General features: G+C 41.0%; 1 protein-coding gene across 2 annotated transcripts in view; it reads left to right on the top strand.

Moving 5' to 3' along the window:
- UST (uronyl 2-sulfotransferase) overlaps positions 1-27,547 on the top strand; it is a 313,065-nt gene that overhangs the window by 127,872 nt on the left and 157,646 nt on the right. For both annotated transcript variants that reach the window (XM_040238655.1, XM_040238654.1), the window contains exon 2: positions 4,519-4,562. In XM_040238655.1, coding sequence (XP_040094589.1) covers positions 4,519-4,562 — 44 coding nt within the window. The remainder of the gene's footprint in view (positions 1-4,518; positions 4,563-27,547) is intronic.

The raw sequence follows: 27,547 nt of genomic DNA on the forward strand, positions 1-27,547 counted from the left end.
AAAACCACCAGTAGTTTGTCGTCAGCGGTTTTGGTATATAGCTAGATCAGTTTTAACCCACATATAGAGCCACAAAACCACTACCAGCATCAGGACTGTAGTCCAGTTGCTAAGTCACGCCCCGCTCTTTGCGACCCCATGGACTGCAGCGTGCCAGGCTTCCCTGTCCTTCACTTTGTCCTGAATTTGCTCAAATTCATGTCCGTTGAGTTAGCGATGCTATCTAACCATCTCTTCCTCTACCACCTCCTTCTCCTTTTACCTCTAGTCTTTCCCAGCATCAGGGTGTTTTTCCAATGAGTTGGCTCTTCACATCAAGTGGCCAGAGTATTGGAGTTTCAGCTTCAACATCAGTCCTTCCAATGAATATTTAGGGTTGACTTCCTTTAGGATTGACTGCTTTGATCTCCGTACTGTCCAAGGAATTCTCAAGAGTCTTCTCCAGCACCACAGTTCAAAAGTGTCAATGCCTCCGTGCTCAGCCATCTTTATGGACATAGACCAGCAAGTAGAGTTCAGAGGACTGAAGTGCTGCTTCCTGTCAGAACCACCCTGCTTCCTCTGCCCACCTGAGCAGACTCCGCAAGGTTGGCTTTCTGTAAGAGATTTATCTACATGCCAGCTTGAGTATGCGATTTCTTGGCAGTTTGAAGATAGTTCCTTCTGAAAGTTTGACTGATAATAGGAGTGGAACCATGTAGGGTGTATACCTTTCTTTCTTTCCCTAACTTGACCACATACTGTAATCCTTGATCCCCAGAGGAAGGACTTGAGAGCCAAAAAGGAGGCTGAAATCAGAGCTCTGAAAGTGTGGGTTAGTTTCTGGGAAGAAATGAAGTGATACACCCCTACAGGACCCCAAAGATTACATGGATTGGAGACTAGGATATCGACAGTAAGCATTCACAGGGCAGTGGAGGTGGATGACTGGTAAGCTTTTGTCCTCTGTCCTGACCCCAGACTCTCGTCTGTCTTGCTCACCTTTTCTTTTGATTTGTATTGTGAGTTCTAAGCTCAGAGGCTCCAGGGCTGGGGTCTGCCCTCCCTTCTCCACCACTTGACACCCTCCATAGAATCCTTTCTAAGACAGAGCAGCAAGAAGCCTCTTTGATGCCTGGGAGCCTGTTCAGGGAAGCGCGTTTTGGTTACAGCCCCTCATCCTTTGATCTCCACAGCCCACAAGTTTCCAACTTCAGGTTTGAAAATCCTGAGAATCCTCGTTTATTTTGTGCTCTGAAAGTGTAAGATCCTAGGATGAAAAGCTCTACCTTAAACACCAAAAAATAATAACACTTATACCCTAAGAGGATAAAAACTTGCTGTCTCCAGCTAAAGAGATGTTTTTTATTTGTGTAGCTTTTCATTTCCTTTTCCATACCTCTATTACAACACACGGCCCTTGGAACCTCTGTGTTCTAATAAAGCACAGGAACATAGGTGTAGATGGAAGCTCGGGGGGCCGCTGGTGGCGGGAACAATGAGGTCCATGGTTCAGTGCCAGCCCTGGTCAGCCCTGGTCATTTCTTTATGTAGAAAGAAGTGATGTCTTATGATGAGGGAGGGAGGGAGGGAAAGAAGAAGGAGCTGACAAAGCAAGGACATTTGACCTGAGCAAAGGGGGTGGACAAGAGCTTTTTCTGGTAGAGGAAAGAGCCAGTTCAAAAGGTCCCTAGCTGACAACAGATCCTGCATCCTGGAGCAGAGCAAAGGCTGCTGTGCTGGTGGCAAGTGTGGCAGGAAACAGGGCCTGAGTCATGTAGGATTAGAGACCATGGTACAGAATTGATTATTTTGTTCTTAGAGAAACAGATTTTAAGCAGAGGGCTAACATGGCCAGAGTAATAAAGTTAAAAGACCCCTCTGGTTGCTGCGTGGTCGGGGAGAAAATTGACAATCACTGAAGAGAAGGCTCGTCCCTCTCTGGTGGCCCAGAGGGGTTGGTAAGAAGTGATCTGACTGAAGTAATATTTTGAAAGCTGAGCCAACAGGGCTTGCAAATGGGTTGGTATGGATGGGAGAAGGGAGAGAGATGGATCAAAGCTGACAAAGGCTTTGAAGCCTGTCTTGGAAGGAATGTGTTGTGTAGCCTGATATAGAAGACAGGAGAAATAGCGATTTGGGGGACATAATAGAAGCAAATAAAGAGTTCTGTTGGGACTTCCCTGGTGATTCAGTGGTTAAGAATCCACCTTGCAATGCAGGGACGTGGGTTTGAACTCTGATCAGAGATCTAAGATCTCACATGCAGGCGAGTATCTAAGCCCGAGTGCTGCAACTACTGGGCTCCTGCCCCACTACTAGAGAGCCCGTGCCCTGCAACAAAAGATCCCACGTGATGCAAGGGAGTCTGCGAACCACAACTGAGACCTGACCCGGCCAAGTAAACAAATGACTAATGAACTTAACTAATCAATAAAAAGAGTTTTGTTTGGACGGTGAGATGTGAGATGCCCATAGACATCCAGGCTGAGGTGCTAAAGAATCAGTGGATACACATGTCTGGAATCCAAGGTACTAGTCAGGCATTGAAATCATTCATTTCAGGAGTTCCTGGGCACTTTGGTTTTTACGGAGACTTCCCATATTTTAGAAGCGTTTAGCGGTTGGGCTCCCTTTGATTCCTGGGATGAACACCTGGAGAAGATGCTGGAACGTGTTGGGATTCCTCACATTCCTCCTGGGGAAAACACGTTTACATAATGAGCAGGCGGGACTCTCCGTGGCCATCTTGACCACTTAGGGTGGAGTTCCTCTGAGTGTTGCTAGACTTAGGCAACCATTTCTCTGTATTCTTTTCTACACATCTTCTTTCCTAAGTCATATATATATATATATCTATATATAGAGATCAACTTCCTATTCAAGTATGTTCCCTGTGGAGTGCTGCACAATAATTAAGGTCTAGCAAATTATGAATCCTGTTCACTTTTCAAAGTTTCCTGAAAGTAACCCAATCACAAACATTCCAGGTGTTTGTGTGTGAGTGTCATATACATGAAAATTTGACCCCACTGTCCTTCTTATACAAACAGCCAGTTAGATTACAGTCATTGTACACATCACGTAGATAATGCCTCTGAAAGGGAAAAAGAATCTATAAACCAAACAGCACTTATTTATTACGTTTAGATGTTTGCCCACTTGAACTGTCTCTAGATTAAACTCTGCTCCCCCTTTTTATTCTTACTTTTTAAGTTCCTTTTGCCATCTCCTGAAAAAAGCACCTTTTATTGACCTTATTCCCTAATCTACTGTCTTCTGTAAGTCTCCTGACATTTTGAATATTTCCTACATTTTGCTCTGTTAGAAAGTCTGGTCATCTTCACTTTCCCGCTAAACTCACCACATCACTGGCTCCCCTACACAATCAAACATGGTGTCAGCTGGTGGCACTGGTGGTGCCCAGGCTGTGCCAAAGCAGGAGACAGCAACACTCCAGGTGGGCTCTTCAGAAGAGCAGGTGCCAAGCACCTTCTGGAAAAACCAGTCTCCCTATCTGCAGCTTAACAGCTGTGGGTCTGTGAGCAAGTTGCTGGGTTTCTCCAGGCCTCTGTTCTCTTCTCAGTAATTGGGGATCATTCTAACCCACCTCTGATGTTTGAATTAAGTGAATGAATACCTTTAAAACACTTACTAGAGTACTTGCTACCCAGAAAGAATTCAGTAAGCTTTAGTTCCTATCAGAAACCCCCTGAGTCTTTATCCCTCAGGAAACAATAACCACACACTCTGAAAACACATACATACCACTAAGTGGCTATTAGCGAAGACAAATCAAGCTTCGGAAGCAAGCTAGACTGAGAAGATGAAGGGAAATTGATAATCAAGACAAAGTAGAGAAACAATGCAGTGGTTTTCCAAGTGTGGTTTCCGGACCCATAGCATCACGTGGGAGCTTGGTAGCAATGCAGATTCTCAGAGCTACTGTGATGCTAGGGGTAAAGAACCTGCCTGCTAATGCAGGAGACATAGGAAACATGGGTTTGATCCCTCAGTTGGGAAGATCGCCTGGAGGAAGGCATGGCAGCCCACTCCAGTATTCTTAGCTAGAGAATCCCATGGACAGAGGAGTCTGGCAGGCTACAGTCCATAGGGTCACAAAGAGTTGTACATGACTAAAGCAACTTAGCATGCACACGGGCACTGAATCAGAACTCTGAGAGTGGGATCGGGCAGTCCGAGTGTTAGCAGCCTCTGCAGGTAGTTCTGATGCGTGTTGAAGCTGGAGAACCACTGGCCTAAAGTAAACCTAGCAGATATTGGGTGGGGAATAATGGTCCGTGTCTATGTGCATACACACTGTGATTGGCAGAATGTTTGTAGCTGCTGAAGCTATTAACCAAGCCTGGTAGTATCAGCAAAATGTCACCAAATTGGAGATTAATTACCCATTTTCCTTTGGTACTGTTGTCTGAATAGAAATATAACTAAAAGACTTATTTTCCATGACTTTGCACTCAATTCATTTGGGGTTGAAAACTATTAAGTCATCAACTTTTTCTTCTTTTTTTTTTCTAGGAAATTCCACTTACTTGGATGACCATGGACCACCTCCTAGTAAGGTAAGATCTTTGCTTATGCTATAAAACCCCTTTTCCTTCTCTCAGTACCTATAGCCTCCAACAACCCCAACCACATCCCTCTTGGCCTGGAGTTGTTCATAAGAAGGTAGTAGGTATGGGTGTCAAGTTCATCTTTGATTAATAGTGAGTAGAAAAAGGAAGCATGCAAAGAATATAAAAATGGGTAAAAATAATGTTGATATGTTAACATCTTTTCACCCATGTTTCTTACTTCTAGCAGGATGGCAATGAATCCCAGAAGTGATGAGGCCAGGGTTCCAGATAAAGGTCCCTTGAGTGTCCCCTGAGGGAGCAGGAGGCAATGTTCATTTCATCAGTAGCTGTCGCTGTCCCAGGCAGGGGAGCCTCAGGGCTGAGTTAGGACTTCTGGCTGCTTCTCCTGGTTGCTGCCTCCTGTGCGTCTGTATCCTTGCTGGCCCATGATGTGGTGTCCACAACCCAGCCCCCTCATGCCTTCAGGCCTTGGGCCAGACTCATGTCTGCCCCTTCCTCCTTGGCCTGGCTCACCTGGGCTACACCACTCAGGGTTCAGTCCCCTGGGGCCAGCCTTCTCCGCCAGTGTCCTTTCAAGGCTGGCCTGGCCTGGCTGGCACAAGCACTTCTGCTCTTAGAAGCAATATTGGCATGATTTGTAAGGGTCAGAACTATCCAGCAAAGTGTAGTTCCCCACAACTATCTACTTTCTTAACCTCAGTGAAAACCAAATATTAATCTACTGAAAAAGGAGAAAAATATAGATGTTCTTCGATCACTTAAGGTGATGTCACCAAAGTGCAGTTGTAAGTACATAGTGAGAAAATCAAGCACTCACCTTAGAGGCTGGAAATGTACCATAAAACTGGTTTTTGAATTTATGGGATCTAAAGAATAACTCTACCATGTTTAAGACCACCAGCTTTGGAATAAGGTATTTCTTGAGTTGGTAGAACTCTATCTAGAGTTCTACCGCTATCAGCATATGACATTGAACAGATAACTTGATATGTCAAGCTTTAATTTTTTTGATGTGCAAAGTGGGTTAAAAATATGACCCACAGTAAGGGCATCTAAAAGGATTGAGTGAGTTGATATATGACAAGCCCTCAGCCCCTAGCATGTGATAAGTGTTAAATAAACGGTAGCTAGTGTTAACTAGACTGGAATAGCATTAAGATTATTGATGAATGGTACAGTGATATTTATCACAGTGGTGAATGGTGTATCACTTGGTCCACTGCATATGTACTGAATGCCTGTGATGCTGCAGGCACTGGGAATACAGATATGAAACAAAACAAGAACAATGACAAGGCAGTTCCTACCCTGTAGAAACAAAGGAATATAGAGGATTAGACACCATCTGAGGATAAGGAGTGCATCTAGCTCATCTCAGTATCCTCACATCCTTGGGTTTAGCCTCGATGCACGGAGAAGCACATCCTGACTGTTCATTAATTTTCACTAAACTGGACTGCGGGATCCAGAGCTGGAATCTGAATTAGGTCTCCTGGCTCCCATCCCAGGTTCTTTCCACTCGGCCAGTATTCTCAAACTTTAGCTTGCATCAAGATTTCCTGGAGGCTTGTTAAAACAGGGATTTCCAGGCCCAGACCCTTAAGTGTCTGATGCAGTAGGTCCAGGGTGGGATGGGAGAATTTGCATCTTTAACCAGCTCCTGAGCAATGGTGAATACTGCACATCTGGGGACCACATTTGAGATCCACTGCTCTCAAACCATGAATATCAAGAAAATCGGCTCTTGTTTTTACTGCCAATAGCCTAGAGAGAGTGGCATGGCTTCTTGCATAAAAGCTATTAATTAATAATGATGACTCACCATTGTAACCTTTCTTGTGGTGAAAACATATTTTCTTGGTCAATAACCTATCCTGGAGGGAAAATAAGTGGGAGTGGGGAAGGATGGTGTGGACAGCCTGCTGGGTTCCTTTACCTCTTAACTGTGTTTCTCTCCTAAGTTGGGCCAAGTGAGCCCTCCCCACCCCCAACTCCCTCTGTTCTGCAGGGAAACGGGCTAGGTGACTCAGCATGTGGGGCATGTCAGGCCGTTACTTTGGGTTCCAGGTCTGATAAACAGGATTTTACTTGGTCAGAAGACCCAGGCCCACTTCCCATAAACTTACCTTCTGGAGCTCAGTCCTTGGTGACTCACCTGGAACTATTCCTTTAGCCTGTCTAGGGGCCTTGCTCTTACCAAGTTGGCCATCTTGCCTACTTCTTTGCTAGTCTGGTGGTGCCCGGATTCTATATTTGCTGGGCTCTCGCCCCTTGATCCCATAGCGCTTTCCTTGGCTCTGCATTCTCCACTTCCTACTAATCTTCACCCCTCTCTCTTCTGTCACTCCCAACTAAGACTTAACCATGATGCACAGGTCATATCAGACCATTTTAGGTCATTTTCAGAATAAATCCAGTCTTACAAACTCCACTCAAGTTTTAAAATTGTGAGTACGATCTCTTTCAGCCAGCAGAGATTATAGGTAATATAGCAGTGATTATATACAGATTCTTTCACTATAATTGTATTTTCATTATCTAGGAGTGGAGTAGCAAAAACCCTCTTCACTTTCTAAGCAGTAGCCGAAAAAATAAAAATGAGTAAAAATAATATTGGTACATTAACATCTTTTCATCCATGCTTATTACCTCTGGCAATGTGGAAATGAACCCCAGAAGTGATGAGGTCAGAGTTTCAGATAAGGGTCCCTTGAGTGTCCCCCGAGGTGAGGCCTAGGTAATTTAAGTCTGCAGACCACTGGTGTATTCAGGGACACAGTGGTATCAGGGAATAAGGACTCACACACGTGTGGCCTCCGGAGTGAACCCCCAGTCTGGCAGTAGGAAGCACGACTGAGTCCAGATCCACAGTTTTCATATTTGTTTAGCACTCAGAAATAACTTTTTGATGCCAAGACTAAAAGAGCTGTGATCTAGATAAAGTAGGACTTTGAAACCCTGAAAATGGACTGAGGTTTACAGGCGAGTTCTCATTTTATTGCAAGTTCAGTTCCACAAGTCTCGCATTCCACAAGTAATTACCATTTAGGAATTGGGGTGTGTGCCACATGGCTCATCCAGGGCCCAGGGCTTCATTCTCTCCAGTTTTTTCATAGAAAAGAACCAAATGCCTCTGACTTTTACTTGTTTTTCAAATCCACTTTAACCTCCCAGTTTTTGATCTAAGTCATTATTCAAAGGCAGATGTTAATGTTTTCTTTTGTCGACTGCTTTTTACGACCGCTTTGTGTGTACACAGAATTTAGTGGTTGAAGGTTAGAGCCCTACTGAGACTGAACAGGGAGGTTTCTGTTGAATGAACTAGAAAGATACTTTTGAGTACAAAAACAGGTGTGACACAACAGTGTAGTGTGATCCCACGTCTTAAAACCTGTATGCATACGTCTGTGTGTACACAGAGAGAAGCCTGGGAGAATAAAGATGTTTAGTCCGGATGGTGAGATTTTTAGGAGTTTTTAAACTCATTTCCTTATTTTTTGTATAAATTTGAGTTCATTGAAGTGATGCTTGCTCAGTCTAAAAATTGGGTGGGGCTGGGGGAATGCCACCACCTCTACCCCACCAACTCCGCCAAAGGTGTTGTGAGCTGCTGGCATTGGCAGTGATGAATTCTGGAGGTAGCAAAAAGCACACAGATATTATTTCACATACATCGGCTTCCCAAATCAAATAGATCAGGAGAGCTGATCTAAGCAACTCAGGAAAAATAAAATCTCTATCCATCACTGATGTCTATCATTTCTTATGTGCCAAGCACTCTGCTGTGCACTTTGCATGGAAGTTTAGTCTCTATAAAACTTAGAGGCTTCCCTGGTGGCTCCATGGTAAGGAATCCACCTGCCAATGCAGAAGATGCAGGTTTGATCCCTGGGTTGGAAAGATCCCATATGCTACGGAGCAGCTAAGCCTGGGTGCCGCAACTACTGGTCCTGAGCTCTCGAGCCCAGAACCACAACTCCTGAGCCCACGTGCCACAACTACCATGGCCTGTGTGTCCTAGAGCCATGCTCTGCAACAGGAGAAGCCACGGCAATGAGGAGCCCGCATACGGCACCTAGAGAGTAGCACCCACTTGCCACAGCTAGAAAAAACCTTACAGCGAAGAGACTCAGTGCAACCAAGAATAAATAAATAAATAAAACATTAGAAAGAAATCTATAGAGGGGACTTCCCTGGTGGTTCAGTGGTTAAGGCTTCACTTTCCAATGCAGGGGTTGTGGGTTCAATCCCTGATTGGGAGCTAAGATTCCACGTGCCTTGTGGCCACAAAACCAAAGCATAAAACAGAACCAATATTGTAACAAATTCAAGAAAAGACTTAAATAGTCCACATTAGAAAAAAAATCTTTAAAAAGCTCTGAAGAAGAAGTAGTTATTTAATCCTTATTTTGCAGATGAGGGAATTGGATCTTAGGGAGGCTGAAAAACTTGCCAGAGGGATACACTAAGTATTGGACTTGTGACTCCAGCCCAGGACTGTGTCTGTAGCTCCAGGGTTCACTTTTAACCATTCCAAGATGACTAATTTAATATAAAGACAGTAATTTTTGACCTTATTTTTGGAGGTTTACCCTTTTATTATATATAAGTTCTCTGGCATTTTAGCTAATACAATAAACAAGCTTTAATTCTCAGTATACCAGAAAAATAGTCATCATCATTTACTATTGGGTCCAATGGAACTTTTAAAAATATCAATCCAGTGAGTATTTTTCTTCTTTTTCCTTCCAATCACCATTGTATACATACCCACCATCAGCATTTGCTCATTTACATACTGTATATAGAGTAAATGTTTATATACAGACATTATAAAAGGTGAAAAAAGACTGTCCCATGTTCATTTAGCAAAATGAGATGGTCTAGGTTTTTTTTTTAAGTCTTTTATTTTGTACTGGGGTACAATGGCACCTCACTCCAGTACTCTTGCCTGGAAAATCCCATGGATGGAGGAGCCTGGTAGGTTGCAGTCCATGGGGTCGCTAAGTCAGACATGACTAAGTGACTTCACTTTCACCTTTCACTTTCATTCATTGGAGAAGGAAATGGCAACCCACTCCAGTGTTCTTGCCTGGAGAATCCCAGGGATGGGGGAGCCTGGTGGGCTGCCGTCTATGGGGTTGCACAGAGTCGGACACAACTGAAGTGACTTAGCAATAGCAATAGTTGATTAACGATGTTGTAGTAATTTCAGGTGAGTAGCAAAGGGACTCAGCCATATGTACACTTGTATTCATTCTCCCTGAAACTCCCCTCAGGATGATCTAGGTTCTTATTGCAAAATATCGTTTGTGTGTGTTAGTTGCTCAGTCATGTCTGACTCTTTGCAACCCCATGGGCTGTAGCCCACCAGGCTCTTCTGTCCATGGAATTCTCCAGGCAAGAATAGTAGAGTGGGTTGCCATTCCTTTCTCCAGGGGATCTTCCTGACCCAGGGGTCGAACCTGGGCCTCCTGCATTGCAGGCAGATTCTTTACCCCCCGAGCCACCAGGAAAGCCCAAGTATTGTTTGATGAAGTTTGTACCCTTGACGACCAAGTGCATGGGAATACCATATTTTCTTTTTGTCCTTAGAAATATGTTGTTCCCTCATAGACATTTTAGCTTGAAAGAATTAATGTAGGATATCATTATCTGAAGACTCGTGGTCTGAGGTTTCACTTTCATGATCAATTGAATTTCATCAGCATCTTCAAGGTCTTGAGTGCTGAGCTCTGACTCTGAGCATTCTTTTCTGATTTTTTTAATGCCTGGGAAACCTCTCCAACCATCGATTCCCTTCTCTTTGTCATCAGAGGTGAGAAGGAAACATTCCGAATTCTCCACTCTGTTCAAAGAATATTAAAAACAAACCACAAAGATGGTGTTTCCAGTCTTCTGCTAAACCTTTCGTAAAGATGATGCAATGCTTTAGGCAGCAAAATAAAATATGGAGAGAGATGCGGTAGCGACAAGTTATTTTCTTTAATGAATCGTTCTAAGCCTGCAGTGTTCAGTACAGGAGCCCTTAGGTTCATATAGCTATTTAAATTAATTAAAATTCAAACAATAAACATTCATTTCTTCAGTTGCCTTAGTCACATATCACATTCTTTGTAGCCATGTGCAGCTAGTACTACTGTAGTGAACAACACAGAATAAAATATTTCATTCATCACTGAACAGCAGTGTAGTTCTAAGCTATTCCATCATCTTCTTTTTTTTCTATTACTTTAGTCTTTTTAAAGCATACTTGGGAATAATTGATGCATAATTGGTTGGTAATTGTTTTAGGATGATGAACTAGCAAAATGTTTCAAGATATAAGGAGAGAAATCATTTGAGACTCCATAATGGGTCTTAAATTTTTAAAAGAGGCTAGCAGATCCTATTATATGGTAATTACATTATATTACATACTATATATTATTATTATCTAATTATAATTACATTATATGGACCTATTATATGATAACTGCAAGGTAGGGTGAGTTTTATTCTCTTTATTTTTTTAAGAAAAAGTATATTTTCTTTGGAACATCTCTAAGAAAGAATTAAAATCAAGAAATATTAATCCATACAAGTAGTTAGAACTGCTCAAAAAAAAAAAAAAATCCCCAAACCTAAAACACTAAAACTGATTCCAGGGAATCCTGATGTTTATTGAGACTTAAGATAGATTACTGACACCTGCATTTGTATACAAAAGTATTCTGACATATAATGCATATATGTTATTTTTGTGTGTAAAGTAATATGTTACCTAATTTAGTATTTGAGATTCTATTTTTAAATGGCTTCATTAGAAAAGGGTTTACAATTTGTTATGCTGTAAAATCTCCAAATAAGTGAGAAGTGGTAGTATTAATTGAGGTGACATTTATATGCACTTAGCAGTATCTACTACTACTACTACTAAGTCGCTTCAGTCGTGTCCGACTCTGTGCGACCCCACAGACGGCAGCCCACCAGGCTCCCCATCCCTGGGATTCTCCAGGCAAGAACACTGGAGTGGGTTGCCTTTTCCTTCTCCAATGCAGGAAAGTGAAAAGTGAAAGTGAAGTCGCTCAGTCATGTCTGACTCTTAGCACAGCCCCCCAGGCTCCTCTGTCCATGGAGTGGGGTGCCATATCTGGCAATGAACAATTGCTCAATGAAGGTTAGTTCTTCTTACCCACCCCCGCCCCCAGAAGCTAATTTCCCTTTGTGTGCTCAGTCACTCAGTCATGTCCAACTCTTTGTGACCCTATGGACTATACCTCACCAGGCTCCTCTGTCCATAGAATCTTCCAGGCAAAAATACTGGAGGGGGTTGCCACTTCCTACTCTGGGGGATCTTCCCGATCCAGGGATCAAACCCACATCTCTTGCATCTCCTGCATTGGCAGGTGGATTCTTTACCACTAATGCCACCCAGGAAGCCCTAATTTCCCCTTTATTTTTGTTCAGTTATGCAGTCATGTCTGACTCTTTGTGACCTCATGGGCTGCAGCACGCCAGGCTTCCCTGTCCTTCACTATCTTCTGGAGTTTGTACAAACTCATGTCCATTCAGTCAGTGATGCCATCCAACCATCTCGTCTTCTGTCATCCCCTTCACCTCCTGCCTTCAATATTTCCCAGCATCAGGGTTTCCCTTTAGTATCAATTAATTAATGAGTGACTACTTTGTGCTGGGAATCTGGGAGACATGACAAAAACTGAAGATAATCCCTTGCCATATTATAAGGACTTCCCTGGTGGCTCAGACAGTAAAGTGTCTGCTTACAGTGCAGGAGACCTGGCTTTAATCCCTGGGTTGGGAAGATCTCCTGGAGAAGGAAATGGCAACCCACTCCAGTATTCTTGCCTAGAAAATCCCATGGATGGAGGAGCCTGACAGGCCACAGTCCATGGGGTCGCAAAGAGTCGGACATGACTGAGCGACTTCACTACTATAATCTAGTTGTGTCTTAAGATTTCAAGGAACTGAAGACTATGATAGCACACGGTTCTGTGGTGGATGTATTCGTTAGTCTAAATGATCCTGTGCAGACACCCATTCATTCATTCAGGCGTGTACTGTGCACCAGATTTGTGTTGGACTCTGCTAGGTGCTGAGGCCATAAGGCTGCAGAAGGCACAGTCCCTGCCCTCAACGAGTTTAGACTCTAGTGGGAAAGACAGGCTAGTGCACAGACCCAATCAAATACATTAAGTAGGGGCCTAGGTGCTATGATAAGGATAAATCCAGGAGGTTCTGCCTGACCTTCCCTTCAAGTGGGAGCCCTGAAAATGGAGTAGGAAGAACAAACCAAGTCAAAGAATCTGGTACAGACAAGGTGAGGGGGAATGGGCCTCGCTACTGGGATTTGAGGAGTGGTGTGTGGAAAACTGAGTTATGAACTGCTTTGAGGAGCTTGGCTTTAACGGGAAGGAGTGAAAAAATGACAACCAAGGAGATGGAGACCACTTTGACATAATTGTATCGTAGAAAAAAGTTATCTAGGAGGAAAAGAGTGAAGAGTGACAAATTCAGTTCTGAATTGACCTGTGTCCCTCAAAAGACATGGTGTAGTCCAAACCACAGGAATATGGGAATTCAGTCTTCTTTGGAAATAGTCTCTTTGCAGATGTCATAACATTACGATGAGGTCGTACTGGACCCTAAAAGCTATGACAAACCTAGACAGTGTATTTAAATGCTGAGACATCACTTTGCTGACAAAGGCCCATATAGCTAAAGTTATGGTTTTTCCAGTAGTCATGTATGGATATGAAAGTTGGACCGTAAAGAAAGCTGAGAGCCAAAAGAACTGGTACTTTTGAACTGTGGTACTGGAGAAGACTCTTGAACAACAAGAAGATCAAACCAGTCAATCCTAAAGGAAATCAACCCTGAATATTCATTGGAGGGACTGATGCTGAAGCTGAAACTCCAGTCCTTTGGCCACCTGATGTGAAGAGCTGACTCATTGGAAAAGACCCTAATGCTGGGAAAAATTGAGGGCAGGAGAAGGGGGTGACAGAAGATGAGATGGTTGGGGATGACATCATTGACTTAATGGACATGTGTTTGAGCAAACTCCAGGAGATAGTGAAGGACAGGAAGCCTGGTGGGCTGGGGTCCATGGGGTTGCAAAGAGTTGGACATGACTGAGCGAATGAACAGCAACAAATCGCATATGCCTGATGTCCTTATGAGAAGAAGGAAATTTGGACATAGAGACAGAGACCAACAGGAAGAAGGCCATGTGATGATGGAGGCAAAGATTGGAGACAAGTAACACCAAGGATTGCTAGCAACCACCAGAATCCAGGAGAGAGACATGGAACACACTCCCCTCTGAGCCCTCAAAAAGAAGTTAGCCCTACTGACACCTTGATTTCCAACTTCTGGCCTCCTGAACTGTGAGATAATGAACTTCTTTTGCATTAAGCTACCCAATTTGTGATACTCCGTTATGGCAGTCCTAGAAAGTAATTCAAATGGACTGAGTTTTATACCTTCAATTACCAGGATAGCATTGTATTATATACCCTGTTAGGCATTATTTGGTTTGAGTTAATAAGCATTGAAACTATCCTTAGAAATCTATCATTGGGATAATTTAAGTACACTTTCCAATTTTTTTCAACATTCACTTTTTCCCTAACTATCCAGCTTTACTTTTCTTGGTAATTTCTTTTTCTTTATAATTCTTCTGTCTTTTGCTATTTTATTATCCCCAATATTATTCACAATTTCTTTCATTTGAAATTTTAATCTATTGTTCAAATTGTGTTTTTTAATACTCAAAAATCATTTTATACTTTTTATACATTTTATATTTTTCTCTGAAAAGGACATCAGCAACAATCCAGTTTTGCCCTTTCAATATCTCCTTTAAAATTAGAGATATATTTGCTGAAAGATGTTTTAATATTCTCTAGTGAAGAAATTATGTTTTTCATTCCTTGCTTGGATCCTATGAAGGAAAACCCACATATTTAGTAATCATAGTAGGTGAGCGACTTCCGAAAGATACTGAGAATACAGTTACTTGCAGGTGTCTTGGCCAAGCATCCATAAACTTAGAGAGGGTTTCTGCATTCAAAACGCCCCTTTTCCCTGAGGGCAGGATTGCTAACCTTGATTTTCATGTACGTTTGGTCACAATCAATTTTTACTTGAAAGAGTAGAGCTGAGATTCAAGAGGAAAAGCAATGTCTTGTTTCTTTCCTCTAAAACCTCAAAACTGTTTTTTTAGGATGTAGGTGTGGCCATCCACCTTGTTTTCCTCTGTCTGTGAAGTCTGCAAGAGGCACACACCTCTCTGGCACAAAATAGCTGTGTGCTGGGCCTGACTTGAATGCCTGCTTCCGTACCCACAGTTTCTGAAGCTTTGGCTCTTGAGAAGAAGGCCCCCATTTCAGCCTGCTGTAGTGTCAGATGTGATCAAAGACCCACATTATCTGGATTTCTGTCAGGAAAAAAAAAGGCATTCTCCCAGAAGCTTATATCTTTTTATTATTATCTAAGGCAAGAACAATGAAGTATCTAGAGAGTCATTCTTATATAATGAAATATTCCAAACAAACACAAAATATTAGAGAGACAAATAATACATCTGTGCCCAATATACCCAATGTACCCACCTCATATGTTCAAAACACATTACTATTTCAACTTACCAGTCCTCATTCTGACTTTCGTATTCACTCTTGGTGACTAGGAGGAGGAACATGGATTTTGCCATCGGACCTCAGTTCAAATTCTGGCTATGTAACCAGTTACCCTACAAGAAGTACTTTACCTCTTTAAACTTCCATTTTCTATTTCTAAAAGAAAATAGTTGTAATATATCCACCTCTTTGTTTTATTTATTTATTTATTATTATTTTTTTAACTTTACAATATTGTATTGGTTTTGCCATACATCAACATGAATCCGCCACCGGTGTACATGTGTTCCCAATCCTGAACCCCCTTCCCACCTCCCTCCCCATACCATCCCTCTGGGTCATCCCAATGCACCAGCCCCAAGCATCCTGTATCCTGCATCAAACCTAGACTGGCGATTCGTTTCTTATATGATATTATACATGTTTCAACGCCATTCTTCCAAATCATCCCACCCTTTCCCTCTCCCACAGAGTCGAAAAGATTGTTCTATACATCTGTGTCTCTTTTGCTGTCTCGCATACAGGATTATCGTTACCACCTTTCTAAATTCCATATATATGCTTTAGTATACTGTATTGGTGTTTTTCTTTCTGGCTTACTCACTCTGTATAATCGGCTCTAGTTTCATCCACCTCATTAGAACTGATTCAAATGTATTCTTTTTAATGGCTGAGTAATACTCCACTGTGTATATATACCACCTCTTTGAACTGTGAGGTTTAAATGTGACAAATGCAAAGCACTCAGCATGATGCCAGACACAGGAAAGCTGCCAGTACTGGGTCCTTAATACTATCAGTCTTTCCTTTATACAGCCTTTCAAAATTCTGGTAGCTCACTTTGCTGTAAGGTAAGAGTAAGCCTCGCTCCCAACCCCCAACCCTGTTTTATTTGGATTTTTGAAAGCAGTTAATTAAATGTCAGTTGGCATACCAGATGCCGTATCCTGACTTGAAAAAATTTCAGGTCCTGTTGTTATCCCTTCGTTTATTCCCTGGGCTCATTCAGCACTCCAAGCAAGGCCTTCCACCATCCCCTGGCCATTTAACTTTTCCTAAAGCCCATATCGTTCTCTGTGTTCACACCTGACTTTACCCAATGTCCTTTTAAAAAATGACAAAAGCAAAGCTGCTTTTCATTTTATGGAAGAACCAATTGCACTGGGTAATAGGTTTGTGTTTAATGATTCATGATAAATATATTAGGTTTAGAGAAAGAGAGAACTAGCAGGACAGAATGAGGCAGGGAGTTAGGAATCAGTTTCACTCTGATGAGCATGACCTTGAAGGTGTCCCTTCCACCCTCTCATTTCGTTGATCGCTGCAAACGATAGGAAAATTAATGACTTGAATATTTTTGAATAAGTCTGGGTGTCTGAGCTCAGTGTGTGCTATAAAGAACTTTATGCTTTGGTATTTGGTTTGAGATGAGTAATCAATAGCTTAGAAGGTTAAAAAAATCAGCCTTACATAATCTTATCCTGAAGTCACCTGTATTCTGGCTTTGCTCTTCCTTTGGGCTCATCCCAGCTCTCAACCATCAATGTGGAAGTTTTGGCACAGCTAGTGGCCTCTTGGGATTTCAACCTTCCACAAAGATCTGTATACAAGTTCAGAGACAGTGCTTCTAAATTTGTCAGTTTTACGAGCATATAGTGTATTCTGTCTTTCCCAAGAAGAACATAATGAATCCATTTCTTCTTCAACAAATGTTTAGCACTATTAAATACATCTTCCACTTTTTTTTAGTTATTTTTTTTTTGTAAAACCATGGGTTTAAAAATATGTGATTTATGTAATTGTTCTTTTAGCATCTGCCCCACCCCACTCTCCAAGGCCCAAGGGCTAGTTATCACTGATAAGATGTTCTCCAAACTTTATCCAAAGCATAACCAGTTATGATCATAGACTTAACATGCTGTTGGGTTTGGGCTGCCTTTAACAAAAATGAAGGGCTTTACATGAAGCATGAAATTTTAAAACTGCATTGTTGTTGGAAAGCATATTTAATCTAGAAATTGCTTTAGTAAATTAGGAAAACCCATGCCACCATTCTTTGGCAGGGTTAACAACTGGCCTCAGGGTTTTCAAAGTTATAGTAACTTAATCATCTTAACAGTTCCCAATATAGTTACCTAATTCTTTCTGCTTGTTTGTTTTATTTCCTCCTTGACCATCTGATCAGTTTTTTGTTGTTGTTGTTGTTTTAAAAATTATACGTGCTCCTATTTTGTTGTGATTTGGGAAGTACAGAAAGTTATAGAGTAGCAGGAAAACAATCACCCATAGTGCCACCACTTACAGGCAAACCGTAATGAAGAGTTTTTCACAGTTCTGTCCAGTCTTTATGTTATATTAAGAATATTAAAGTCTTATGTACCTTTTGTTGCCAACAGTTTGCCAGTCCTTGTGACTTTATGTACATACATAATGCAGAGTTTGAAGCACCAAATGCCTTGTTAGCTTATTGTGAAAAAGTGAACCCTGACTACACCCTTCCCCATTATTTTCTGCTCTTGAGAACAAGTACTTTAAACTGCTTTGAGTCTTTAGTGCTAGTTTTCATATTTCTGAATAATTTGCTTAGGTTACTTCTTGCTTTTCCCTGGCTTTAGGCGTTGTCCACTGACATCCTCCTGTGAACAGAAGGATTGAGCTCTTTCACCAGAGCCCACCCGCCACCACCACACAACACCCTTCTCATCCTTGTCCTCTTAACTGGGTGTATTTTATTTGGGCTAAATCACTGACACTCACACTAGGAAATAATAAAACGGCCACTAAGATATTATGATAAGGTTTCCATTACTGTCCATCTTTGTGTTTTCTTTATAACAAGTAATTGTCTTGTTTTGTACATTCATTTTCATGCTTTCCTATGATCCCCAATGTATCCTCAAACTCCTCTCCAGTTGTATAAATGTCCTCTCAGTGTCTCCAGACATGTTAGACTTTTGTCCCTGTCGCGTTGCGGAAGGCTCTCCTGGGCCTACTCACCTGTTCCCACTGGGCTGGCTACGTTCAGCCTCTTACTTGGATATGCCTTGGGAGTTCCTTCACTCTCTTCTGTTCGCTCCCGTTTCCTGCATCCTATGCTGTGTTAGTTTCCCCTTGCTGCTATGACAACTTAACTACAATCTTAGTGGCTTCAATGTATTACCTTATATTTCTGGAAGTCGGAAGTCTGAAATGAGTCTCACTGAGCTAAAACCAAGGAGCTGGCACGGCTCTTCTGGAAGAGAATCCATTTCCTTGCCTTTTCCAGCTTCTAGAGACTGCCTGCATTCTTTGGCTCATGGCTCCTCTCTCCATCTTCAAAGCCAGCATTATAGCATCTTCAGATCTCGGAGATCTGTCTCTCCTCCCTTCCTCTTCCACTCATGGGGACCCTCGTGATTAAACTGGGTCCGCTTGATTAACCTAGGATAATCTTCCTCCCGTCAAAAGTTCTCTTTCTGTGTGTGTGTGTGTGATAACAAAGCATATTCACAGATTCTGGAGGTTAGGACTTGGACATCCCTAGTGGAGGCAGGGGACATTATTCTGCTTTCCATGTGTATCTTTCTTTCCTCAGCCTACTGAGAAAAGGTGCATGGGATGGAAATTTTCTGAAATATTGCATTTCTGAAAATGGTCTTTATTCTATCCTTGATTATTGTTTGACGGAATGAAATTCCTGATTGGGAATCTGTATTAACCAGGATAGGCTAGGGTGATGCAAATCCAGTTGGTACACACATAAGTTTATATCTTGCTTATATATAAGAGCCTTAGTGAGACCAGTGGGTCCACTGGTTCTCAGGGAAGCTCATTTCAGGAGCTCATTCCATCTTATGGCCATCCAACCAGCTCATACTATCTCAGCTTGGACCTTCATGTCACTCTGGCAGAGGAGAGAGGAGCTGGGAATATGTGAAGACTTCTCATGCCTTCATCCTGGAAATGACTCATGTTATTTCTGTGAGTAGTCAGTTGGCCAGAACTGCTCAGCTGCAAGGGGACTGGGAGCATCAAAGTCATTTCCCCCCTGAATGCTAATGGTCCTTTCCCACCTTATTCTAGCTTCTGGTGTTTCTGTTGAGAAGACTTACTCTTCGCCCTTCATATGGAAATCTCATCTGTCTGTATGGAAGCTTCTTATTCCTAGTATTCTAAAATTTTATGATTTTGTGCCTAGTATGTGTCACTTTTCAGGTACTCGGTGGACATTTTGATCAGGAAACTGATTCCGTTCTGGGATCTTTGCTTGACTTGTTTTCACTGGTGATTTTTCCTCTGCATTCTGTCTTTTCTGGATCTCCTCTCATTTGGCTGTTGAACCTGCAGGACTAATTGGTTACATTTCTTATCTTTGTTCTTTTTATTTTTATTTTCTTTGTGTTTTTGCTCTGTGATCTGGAAGAGTTTCTCAGCTGGGACTTCCAACTTTTCTATTGCTTCCTCCTCATTGTTCTCATATTTTTAATGGGCAAGAACTTTGTTGGTGCTATTTATTCTTCTCTGAATGTTCTTAATTATAACATTCCTCAGTTTCATAAAAAGCTTTTGCATTTCTTACAAAAGATTATTTCAAGATATTTTACTTTTTTGGCTATTATTTTGAATGGAATATTTTTTTCACTGTATTTTACCTTAACTGTGTAATACTGAACAATTATTGATTTTGTGCATTATATATACTCACATATCTGAGCTATTATTATTATTTTATTATTTATATTTTATTTTTTAAATAATAATACTTTTCCCATTCTTTTTCTTAATAGAGATTCACCTAACAGAGGAACAATATTCATTTTATCTCTTCCTTTCTAATTCTGTTTCAGGTTTTATAACATTATCCAGGATAATATTAAATAATATAAAGTCCATAGTGGGGCACTGGGTATTATTATCACCATGTCATCCACATTTATAACATGTACCTGGCATATTTTGGTATTGTTTTTCAGTCGCTCAGTCATGTCCGACTCTTTGTGACCCATGGACTGCAGCACACCAGGCTTCCCTGTCCTTCACTGTCTCCTCAAACTCGTGTCCATCGAGTCACTGATGCCATCCAACCATCTCATCTTCTGTCTTCCCCTCCTCCTCCTGCCCTCAATCTTTCCCAGCACCAGAGTCTTTTCCAGTGAATTGGCTCTTTGCATCAGGTGGCCAAATTATTAGGGCTTCAGCTTCAGCGACAGTCCTTCCAATGAATACTCAGGATTGATTTCCTTTAGGATTGACTGGTTTGATCTCCTTGCAGTCCAAAGGACTCTCAAGAGTCTTCTCCAGCTCCGCAGTTTGAAAGATTCAGTTTTTCCATGCTCAGCCTTCTTTATGGTCCAATTCCCATATCCGTACATGACTACTGGAAAAACCATAGCTTTGACTAGACAGACCTTTGTCAGCAAATTCCTGACACATAGTAGCACTCAATATTTGTCAAATCAATGAATAGTGGTTATAAAAACATCTTTTGTATTGTTTGAAATTTTAATGATAATGCTACAAATGTTTTATTAGTAAGTATAATTTTAGTTGACATTTCATTGAAGATAGATATTCTTTATCATGCTAATGAAATATCTTTAGTTTCCTGGTTATTTATGAGAATCATGTTCCCTTAGTGACTTGGTATTTTGCACTTAGAAACATGTGTTGAACTGAATTAATTCACTTTTACTTTAACGGAGGAGAGAGAGATTTGCATGTATAAACAAACAGGAACTTTTTATCGATATTTGATTTGTCTTATCTTTACCAGTAACCTGGAAGAAGAAATGCTAAGAAAAATCTCTGAGTTTGCAGGTAACTCTAGTCTTTTGGGAGGATGAGGGTTGAGGGCTGGCACTAAACCACAGGAGTGTCTACCAGGCCCAGTGTCCTTGTCAGCTGCCACCTAGTATAGTACTGCATCCCGAAGAGGCTATCAAAGTGTTGGCAGTCCTCCAACAGAGATCGTAGCTGTGGCATGTGCAAGCTATGATTTATCTATACCTGGACGATTATATGCAGTTTTAGTCAACAAAGAGCAAAAGAGGCATAATTGAGCTGGAGAACATCCAGAGAGTAACAACTAGAATGATCTTGGAAGATGGAAGAAAAGACTAAATGGATTATGATTCTTTTCTGCAAAGACATCAGCCCAGGAAAAGGATCAAAATCTATAAAGCCAGAAGGAATATATGTTTGAGGTGAACACAAAACTGTTCATCAAGGCCTCAAACACATCTCTGATCTGAAATAAATAGACACAGTGTCCTGCACATCTTAAATAAAAGTATAAAAACTGAAGGAAAATGCTGCGTTTTGTGGAGGATAATGAACCCCTGGATTTCATTTGCCCAATTGACAGTGCAGGCCAAAACTATAAATCAGTCCTCATAAAAGTTTATATAATTCATGGATGACAAATCCGTAATGGATTAAGACAAAAACAAGGTTGCTTAAAGGGACAGCCTAATGTTTCAGAGTTTGCGTTCTTGAATCCACAAAGAGCAGTCTTATTTTATATATAATAGAAAAGGAACATTCTTCTTTCCCCAATCAGAGCATCATTTAATAATTATTGACTCTCACTGATAGTTGAGTCATTACTGATGCTTATCTTTAAATCATCCTCTGGATTGCTGCTGTTTAGACTACCCATATTGCAGGGCTCTATGCAGGTCAGGAAGCAACAGTTAGAACTGGACATGGAACAACAGACTGGTTCCAAATAGGAAAAGGAGTATGTCAAGGCTGTATATTGTCACCCTGCTTATTTAACTTCTATGCAGAGTACATCATGAGAAACGCTGGACTGGAAGAAACATAAGCTGGAATCAAGATTGCCGGGAGAAATATCAATAACCTCAGACATGCAGATGACACCACCCTTATGGCAGAAAGTGAAGAGGAACTAAAAAGCCTCTTGATGAAAGTGAAAGAGGAGAGTGAAAAAGTTGGCTTAAAGTTCAACATTCAGAAAATGAAGATCATGGCATCTGGTCCCCTCACTTCATGGGAAATAGATGGAGAAACAGTGGAAACAGTGTCAGGGTTTATTTTGGGGGGCTCCAAAATCACCGCAGATAATGACTGCAGCCATGAAATTAAAAGACGCTTACTCCTTGGAAGAAAAGTTATGACCAACCTAGATAGTATATTCAAAAGCAGAGACATTACTTTGCTGACTAAGGTCCATCTAGTCAAGGCTATGGTTTTTCCAGTATGGATGTGAGAATTGGACTGTGAAGAAGGCAGATCACCGAAGAATTGATGCTTTTGAACTGTAGTGTTGGAGAAGACTCTTGAGAGTCCCTTGGACTGCAAGCAGATCCAACCAGTCCATTCTGAAGGAGATCAACCCTGGGATTTCTTTGGAAGGAATGATGCTAAAGCTGAAACGCCAGTACTTTGGCCACCTCTTGCGAAGAGTTGACTCATTGGAAAAGACTTTGATGCTGGGAGAGATTGGGGACAGGAGGAGAAGGGGATGACAGAGGATGAGATGGCTGGATGGCATCACTGACTCTATGGACGTGAGTCTGAGTGAACTCCAGGTGTTGGTGATGGACAGGGAGGCCTGGTGTGCTGTGATTCATGGAGTCGCAAAGAGTCGGACACGACTGAGTCACTGAACTGAACTGAACTGAACTGAACTGAACTGATGACAACCCACTCCAGTACTCTTGCTTGGAGAATTCCATAGATGGAGGAGCCTGATGGGCTCAGTTCATGGGATTGCAAAGAGTCGGACACGACTGTGTGACTAACTTTCACTTAAATCCCGCACCTTCAGTGGCTGCCCTACCTGGAGACTCTATTTTGTGACCACTTTAGAACAAGGAGCTGAAGGTCCAAATAGAAGCCCAGGCTCCAGTTCTTACTAGTTTTTAGAACTGACAAAAGCCAACTATTCTTTCCGAGTTTTGTTTTTCTCACTTATAAGATGGAAGTAATGATTTCCCTGTATTCTTCACATTCACATTTTTGTGAAAGGAAATATTGCTTGTGAAAGTGCTTTGGAAGCTGTAAGGCTCTGGCTGTGCGACTGATCGGTAGAGATGGAGATGGCCTGTTTCTCGAAGCTGTAGGTCCTCAGGGAACTGCCACTCTCTTCCCAGACTCCTGAGAGGACCCTCCTCAACAAGTGAACCCCACTGTGGCCTGTTGCTCTGGTGAGCTGGCTTGACCCTGTGGAGGTACAGGGTTTTGTGTTTGCTCCTGAAACCTAAAGCCTAGTGAAGGGCAGAATGAGTGACAGCCTGACAGCTCTCTTCCGGGTTCACACTCTCGTCTTGACCTTGAGCTTTTACCACCTGAAGGTGACCTTTTAGCATGTCCCTTATCTGACGGTGAGAAGACATAGAAAAGGAATGATAGCCATTTTCTCGAGACTGGGAGCAGAGCAGAACCAGCTGGACTCTTCCCCGTAGCCTTTCCCTGAAGCCATAGACAGGCTCCCTCTTGGCCTTTTTTTCACTCAATAAGGGAAATTGGGAACCATTTACGTATTGCATTAGTTATATGGAACTTTGGAGGAAAAAAGCAACGTGAAACAGCCAACAACAGGAAGAGGCCAAGATAGACAGCCAAGTGGGAAATGGCTTTAAAAACCTTTATACAGTACCTTGAGAGCTTTATTCCTTGCCACCATGGCCTAATTTTGTCCTTGAGAAGTGCATGACCTTAAGGATTCCTCCTCCTCCATGAAGATAGCCTTGAGCTCCTGTTAGAGATCAGAGTGTACAAAACTATAAACCACCACAATGTTAATTATGGTCTTATAATACTCTCCTATTACAGTGGATAGCATACACCGTGATAACCATTATTACGCACTGTGACTGTCACCTGTGTGTATATGTTTTTATCTCCCCAACTATATAGTAATTCCTTAAGGGCATGGAACATGTTTTATACATCCTTTTTGGCTTAAAGGATATGTACTGATTATGCATACCTAGAGGAATCCTTTCATCTGGCCGTTTCAGAGGTATGCAGAGGGCCTGCCGGTGATGTAAGCTGAATCCAGCATGATTCCACAATGCAGTGCTGGCTTAGTATAGTGCTATAGAGCATTCATAATCAGAGGTGGGCTGGAAAGTGGGACCCTTCTTGTGTGGACTCATTTCTTTGTCCAACTTCTATTCTCATGCCTTTCCCATTTTTTTCTCTCTTCTTCAAAACCAAATGTTCCCCTTGCCTTGGTCAAAAAGAATATCCCATTGGAAATATAGGTCTGGGCATTAAGGGAAATAGGCAGACTATAGTTGTGTGAGGATTTCAGGTTCCTGTATTTAGAATTTGATTCTGTGCTAAAATTTAACTGCATCCTGGGTAAAAACATCAGAAGAGGAAAAAAACAAAACTGATCTGGGTTTGTCATTTGTCTACTTAGCAGACAAGTTATAGGGATTATCCAGTGCATGCGTGCTAAGTTACTTCAGTCATATCAGACTCTGTGTCGGTATGGACTGTAGCCTGCCAGGCTCCTCTGTCCATGTGATTCTCCAGGCAAGAATACTGGAATGGGGTTCCATGCCCTCCTCAGAGGATCTCTCTGACCTCGAGATTGAACCCGAATCTCTCACATCTCCGGCATCGGCGGGGCCGGTTTTACCACTAGCGCCACCTAGGGAGCCCTGGATTATCCAGTAGATGTTTCTAAACTTTCAAAATTTGTTGAGATAACAGATTATCACTGAGGAGTGATGTTGCTAGCATGATTACCATTGTAACACAGTGACTGAGAGATCAGCTTCTAGAGCTTAGTAAGCCTGCCTGCAAATTTAGACTCTGCTTCTTACTGTGTCATTTGGGTCACATTTCTGAATGTCTATTATTCTCAGTTTCCTCATCTATATAATAGAGACAGAAGTCTCTATTTGATAGAGTTGTTAAAAGGATTGATTGAAAGAAACCATATAAAATGCTTAGCACAGTCCTAGTACAAATTGCATTATCTAAGTTATATTCCCTAATGCCACTAATTGATGAATTGTGTTTTACTGAGTCCTTATCTGAATTGCTAAATATTTATAAATATTATTTTAACAACTGTCCATTTGTAATATCTGTTGAAACCTTTCAGGATAAATGTTTTAAATGAACTTGATTATATATGTTTTGTGGCATTTGGTTCAAGCCAGATCAATTTGTTTTAGCCAGGTTTTTTTTTTCCCCCTATCAAAAGTGCTTTTTGTTACTGAGCGTTTTTAATAGGTTTACATAATGTATTTTTAATCAATGACATAGTGGGATAGTTTTATAGATTGTGATTTTATCCAATTGGAAAGGTAAAGAGCTAGTTAATTATTGGTATGTACTGATATCCAATTAGTACTCTAGTGAAATGTCCCAGAGAAGAATAATTTCATTTCAATATCCTGGACTTTCGATGGTGTATTTTTATCTTGGTATATGTGAAAGTCAACTGTTGTTGCCCAAAGTAATAAAAGCTACTGTTTTGCTTATTGAATTTGATTGTCTTTTAATATTTTGAGTGCGTATTCACAGATTTATAATTTTATATTTTAATTATAAATGTCAAATTTCTATTAACTTTGAACAGTAATTTGAATGAGTTATACAGACAATAGATTTTCAGCCACATTTAATTAAAAATACAAATGAAAGATGAATTTTCTCTTATTTTAATTACCAAATCATTTTGTAATAACTTGTAATATAATATTTGAAAAGAAATTTTTTTCAACATCACAAAAAGGCTACTGATGGAAATGGTGAATCATCCCTTTATACAGTGTCTAAGAACTTGGATTATTTCATCGGTTCACATGAATTTCATTCATTAACCTTAGCAAAACTATTTTCAATAGCTTACTCTTAATCTAATTATTTACAATTGATGTTATGGTTGTATGATCACTGAATACTTGAGTTATGGCTCAAAGCCACGATTCCTTCAAAGTTAAGGATTCTAAGGATGTTTATTCATACATTTTTTGACATATTCTCTATTTCACTATTTTAAAAGTAGAAGTATCTTTTTGTCATGAGTTCTTTAAATGTTATGTAAATATAGTGTTTCTAATATTTTATTGGAAATTATATTTATCTTAGAATGTTCTTTTTGAGCGTAAATATATTTTAGTGAAACTTGCTCTCAGTTTATTTTCTCAGAAACTCAAATGTCATGGAAAGTAATTCAACTTTTCCATATTTAAGAAGCTCTGATTATAATGAATACTAATATATGTAAACGACAGTGCCCTGTCCTTTTGGCCTTCAGTAGTCTCAATGACAGTGTTCCAAACAAACCTCCAAAAGCATAGATTTAAATGCTCTTCCTACTTCTCAGAAATCACCCTGTAAAGCATAGGGAATGAAATGGTTTCCTGATAATTGTGCTAATGGCACTAAAAATAGATGGTCGGGTTTTAAATGTATGATTTAATATTCTTTCATATATGCATATATAAAAAGATTGAAAAATTCCATCTCACTTTAAAAAGATTCTACTAGTATTTCATTCCAGGTGTCTAAAGGAGCTTTGGGCAAGCAGTTTTCATTGTTTTGTTTTCGTCTTTGTAGTGGAGCCTATAGGTAGGTACCTAGGTACTGAGACGCTCTCAGAACCTGCATTATTTTTGCAGTGCTGTTTAGCATTGCCGCCCTTGGGACACACATTAGCAGAGGGGACAGAGGATGTGTGCTGGCAGTCCACCTCCATTCTCACTTAGGAAATTGCCAGCCTCTGCTCCTGCCTTCTAGAGTGATTACTTTGCTATGGTCGAAGTACCTGGCAAGAAGATAAATCTTTCGCTAGACAGAAATTCCTCAAGTACTTTTCCCCCATCAAACATGATGGCAGATGTGTTGGGTCTGGATGTCCAAATAGGCAAGTTCCATTTTCACAGAATCAATAGTCCATCCCATTTTAAGAATTATTGTCTTAATTATGCAAATGTAGAAAGAACTAACAAACCTTAGCGGGGAAAAGCAACAGGCAGCTGTTCTGCTTTATTTAGGGGGAGGGATGTTATCTTCTACTTATTTAATGATTTAGAAGTTTGTTTTCTGTAAATGGAGTCGAGAGCTAATTTAATTTTGTTGGGGAAACACAGATGAGTTTCATAATCAAAATATTGGTTGGCCAAGAAAGTTTATTCGGGTTTTTCTCTAAGATGTGATGGAAAAATGTGAATGAACGTTGTGGCCAACCCAAAAGATTCTTTCAATGTCTTAGGCAATTGAGGACAAGTGTGCGTGCATGCTCAGTCACATCGTGTCTCACTCTTTGCAGCCCCCATGGACTGAGCCTGCCAGGCTCCTCTATCCATGGGATTAAATCTTCTAAGGTAACCCTGAATACTTTTTGGACTCTCCTTC

This window comes from Oryx dammah, unplaced genomic scaffold (assembly GCF_014754425.2).
Source record: "Oryx dammah isolate SB20612 unplaced genomic scaffold, SCBI_Odam_1.1 HiC_scaffold_4, whole genome shotgun sequence".
Taxonomy (NCBI): Eukaryota; Metazoa; Chordata; class Mammalia; order Artiodactyla; family Bovidae; genus Oryx; species Oryx dammah.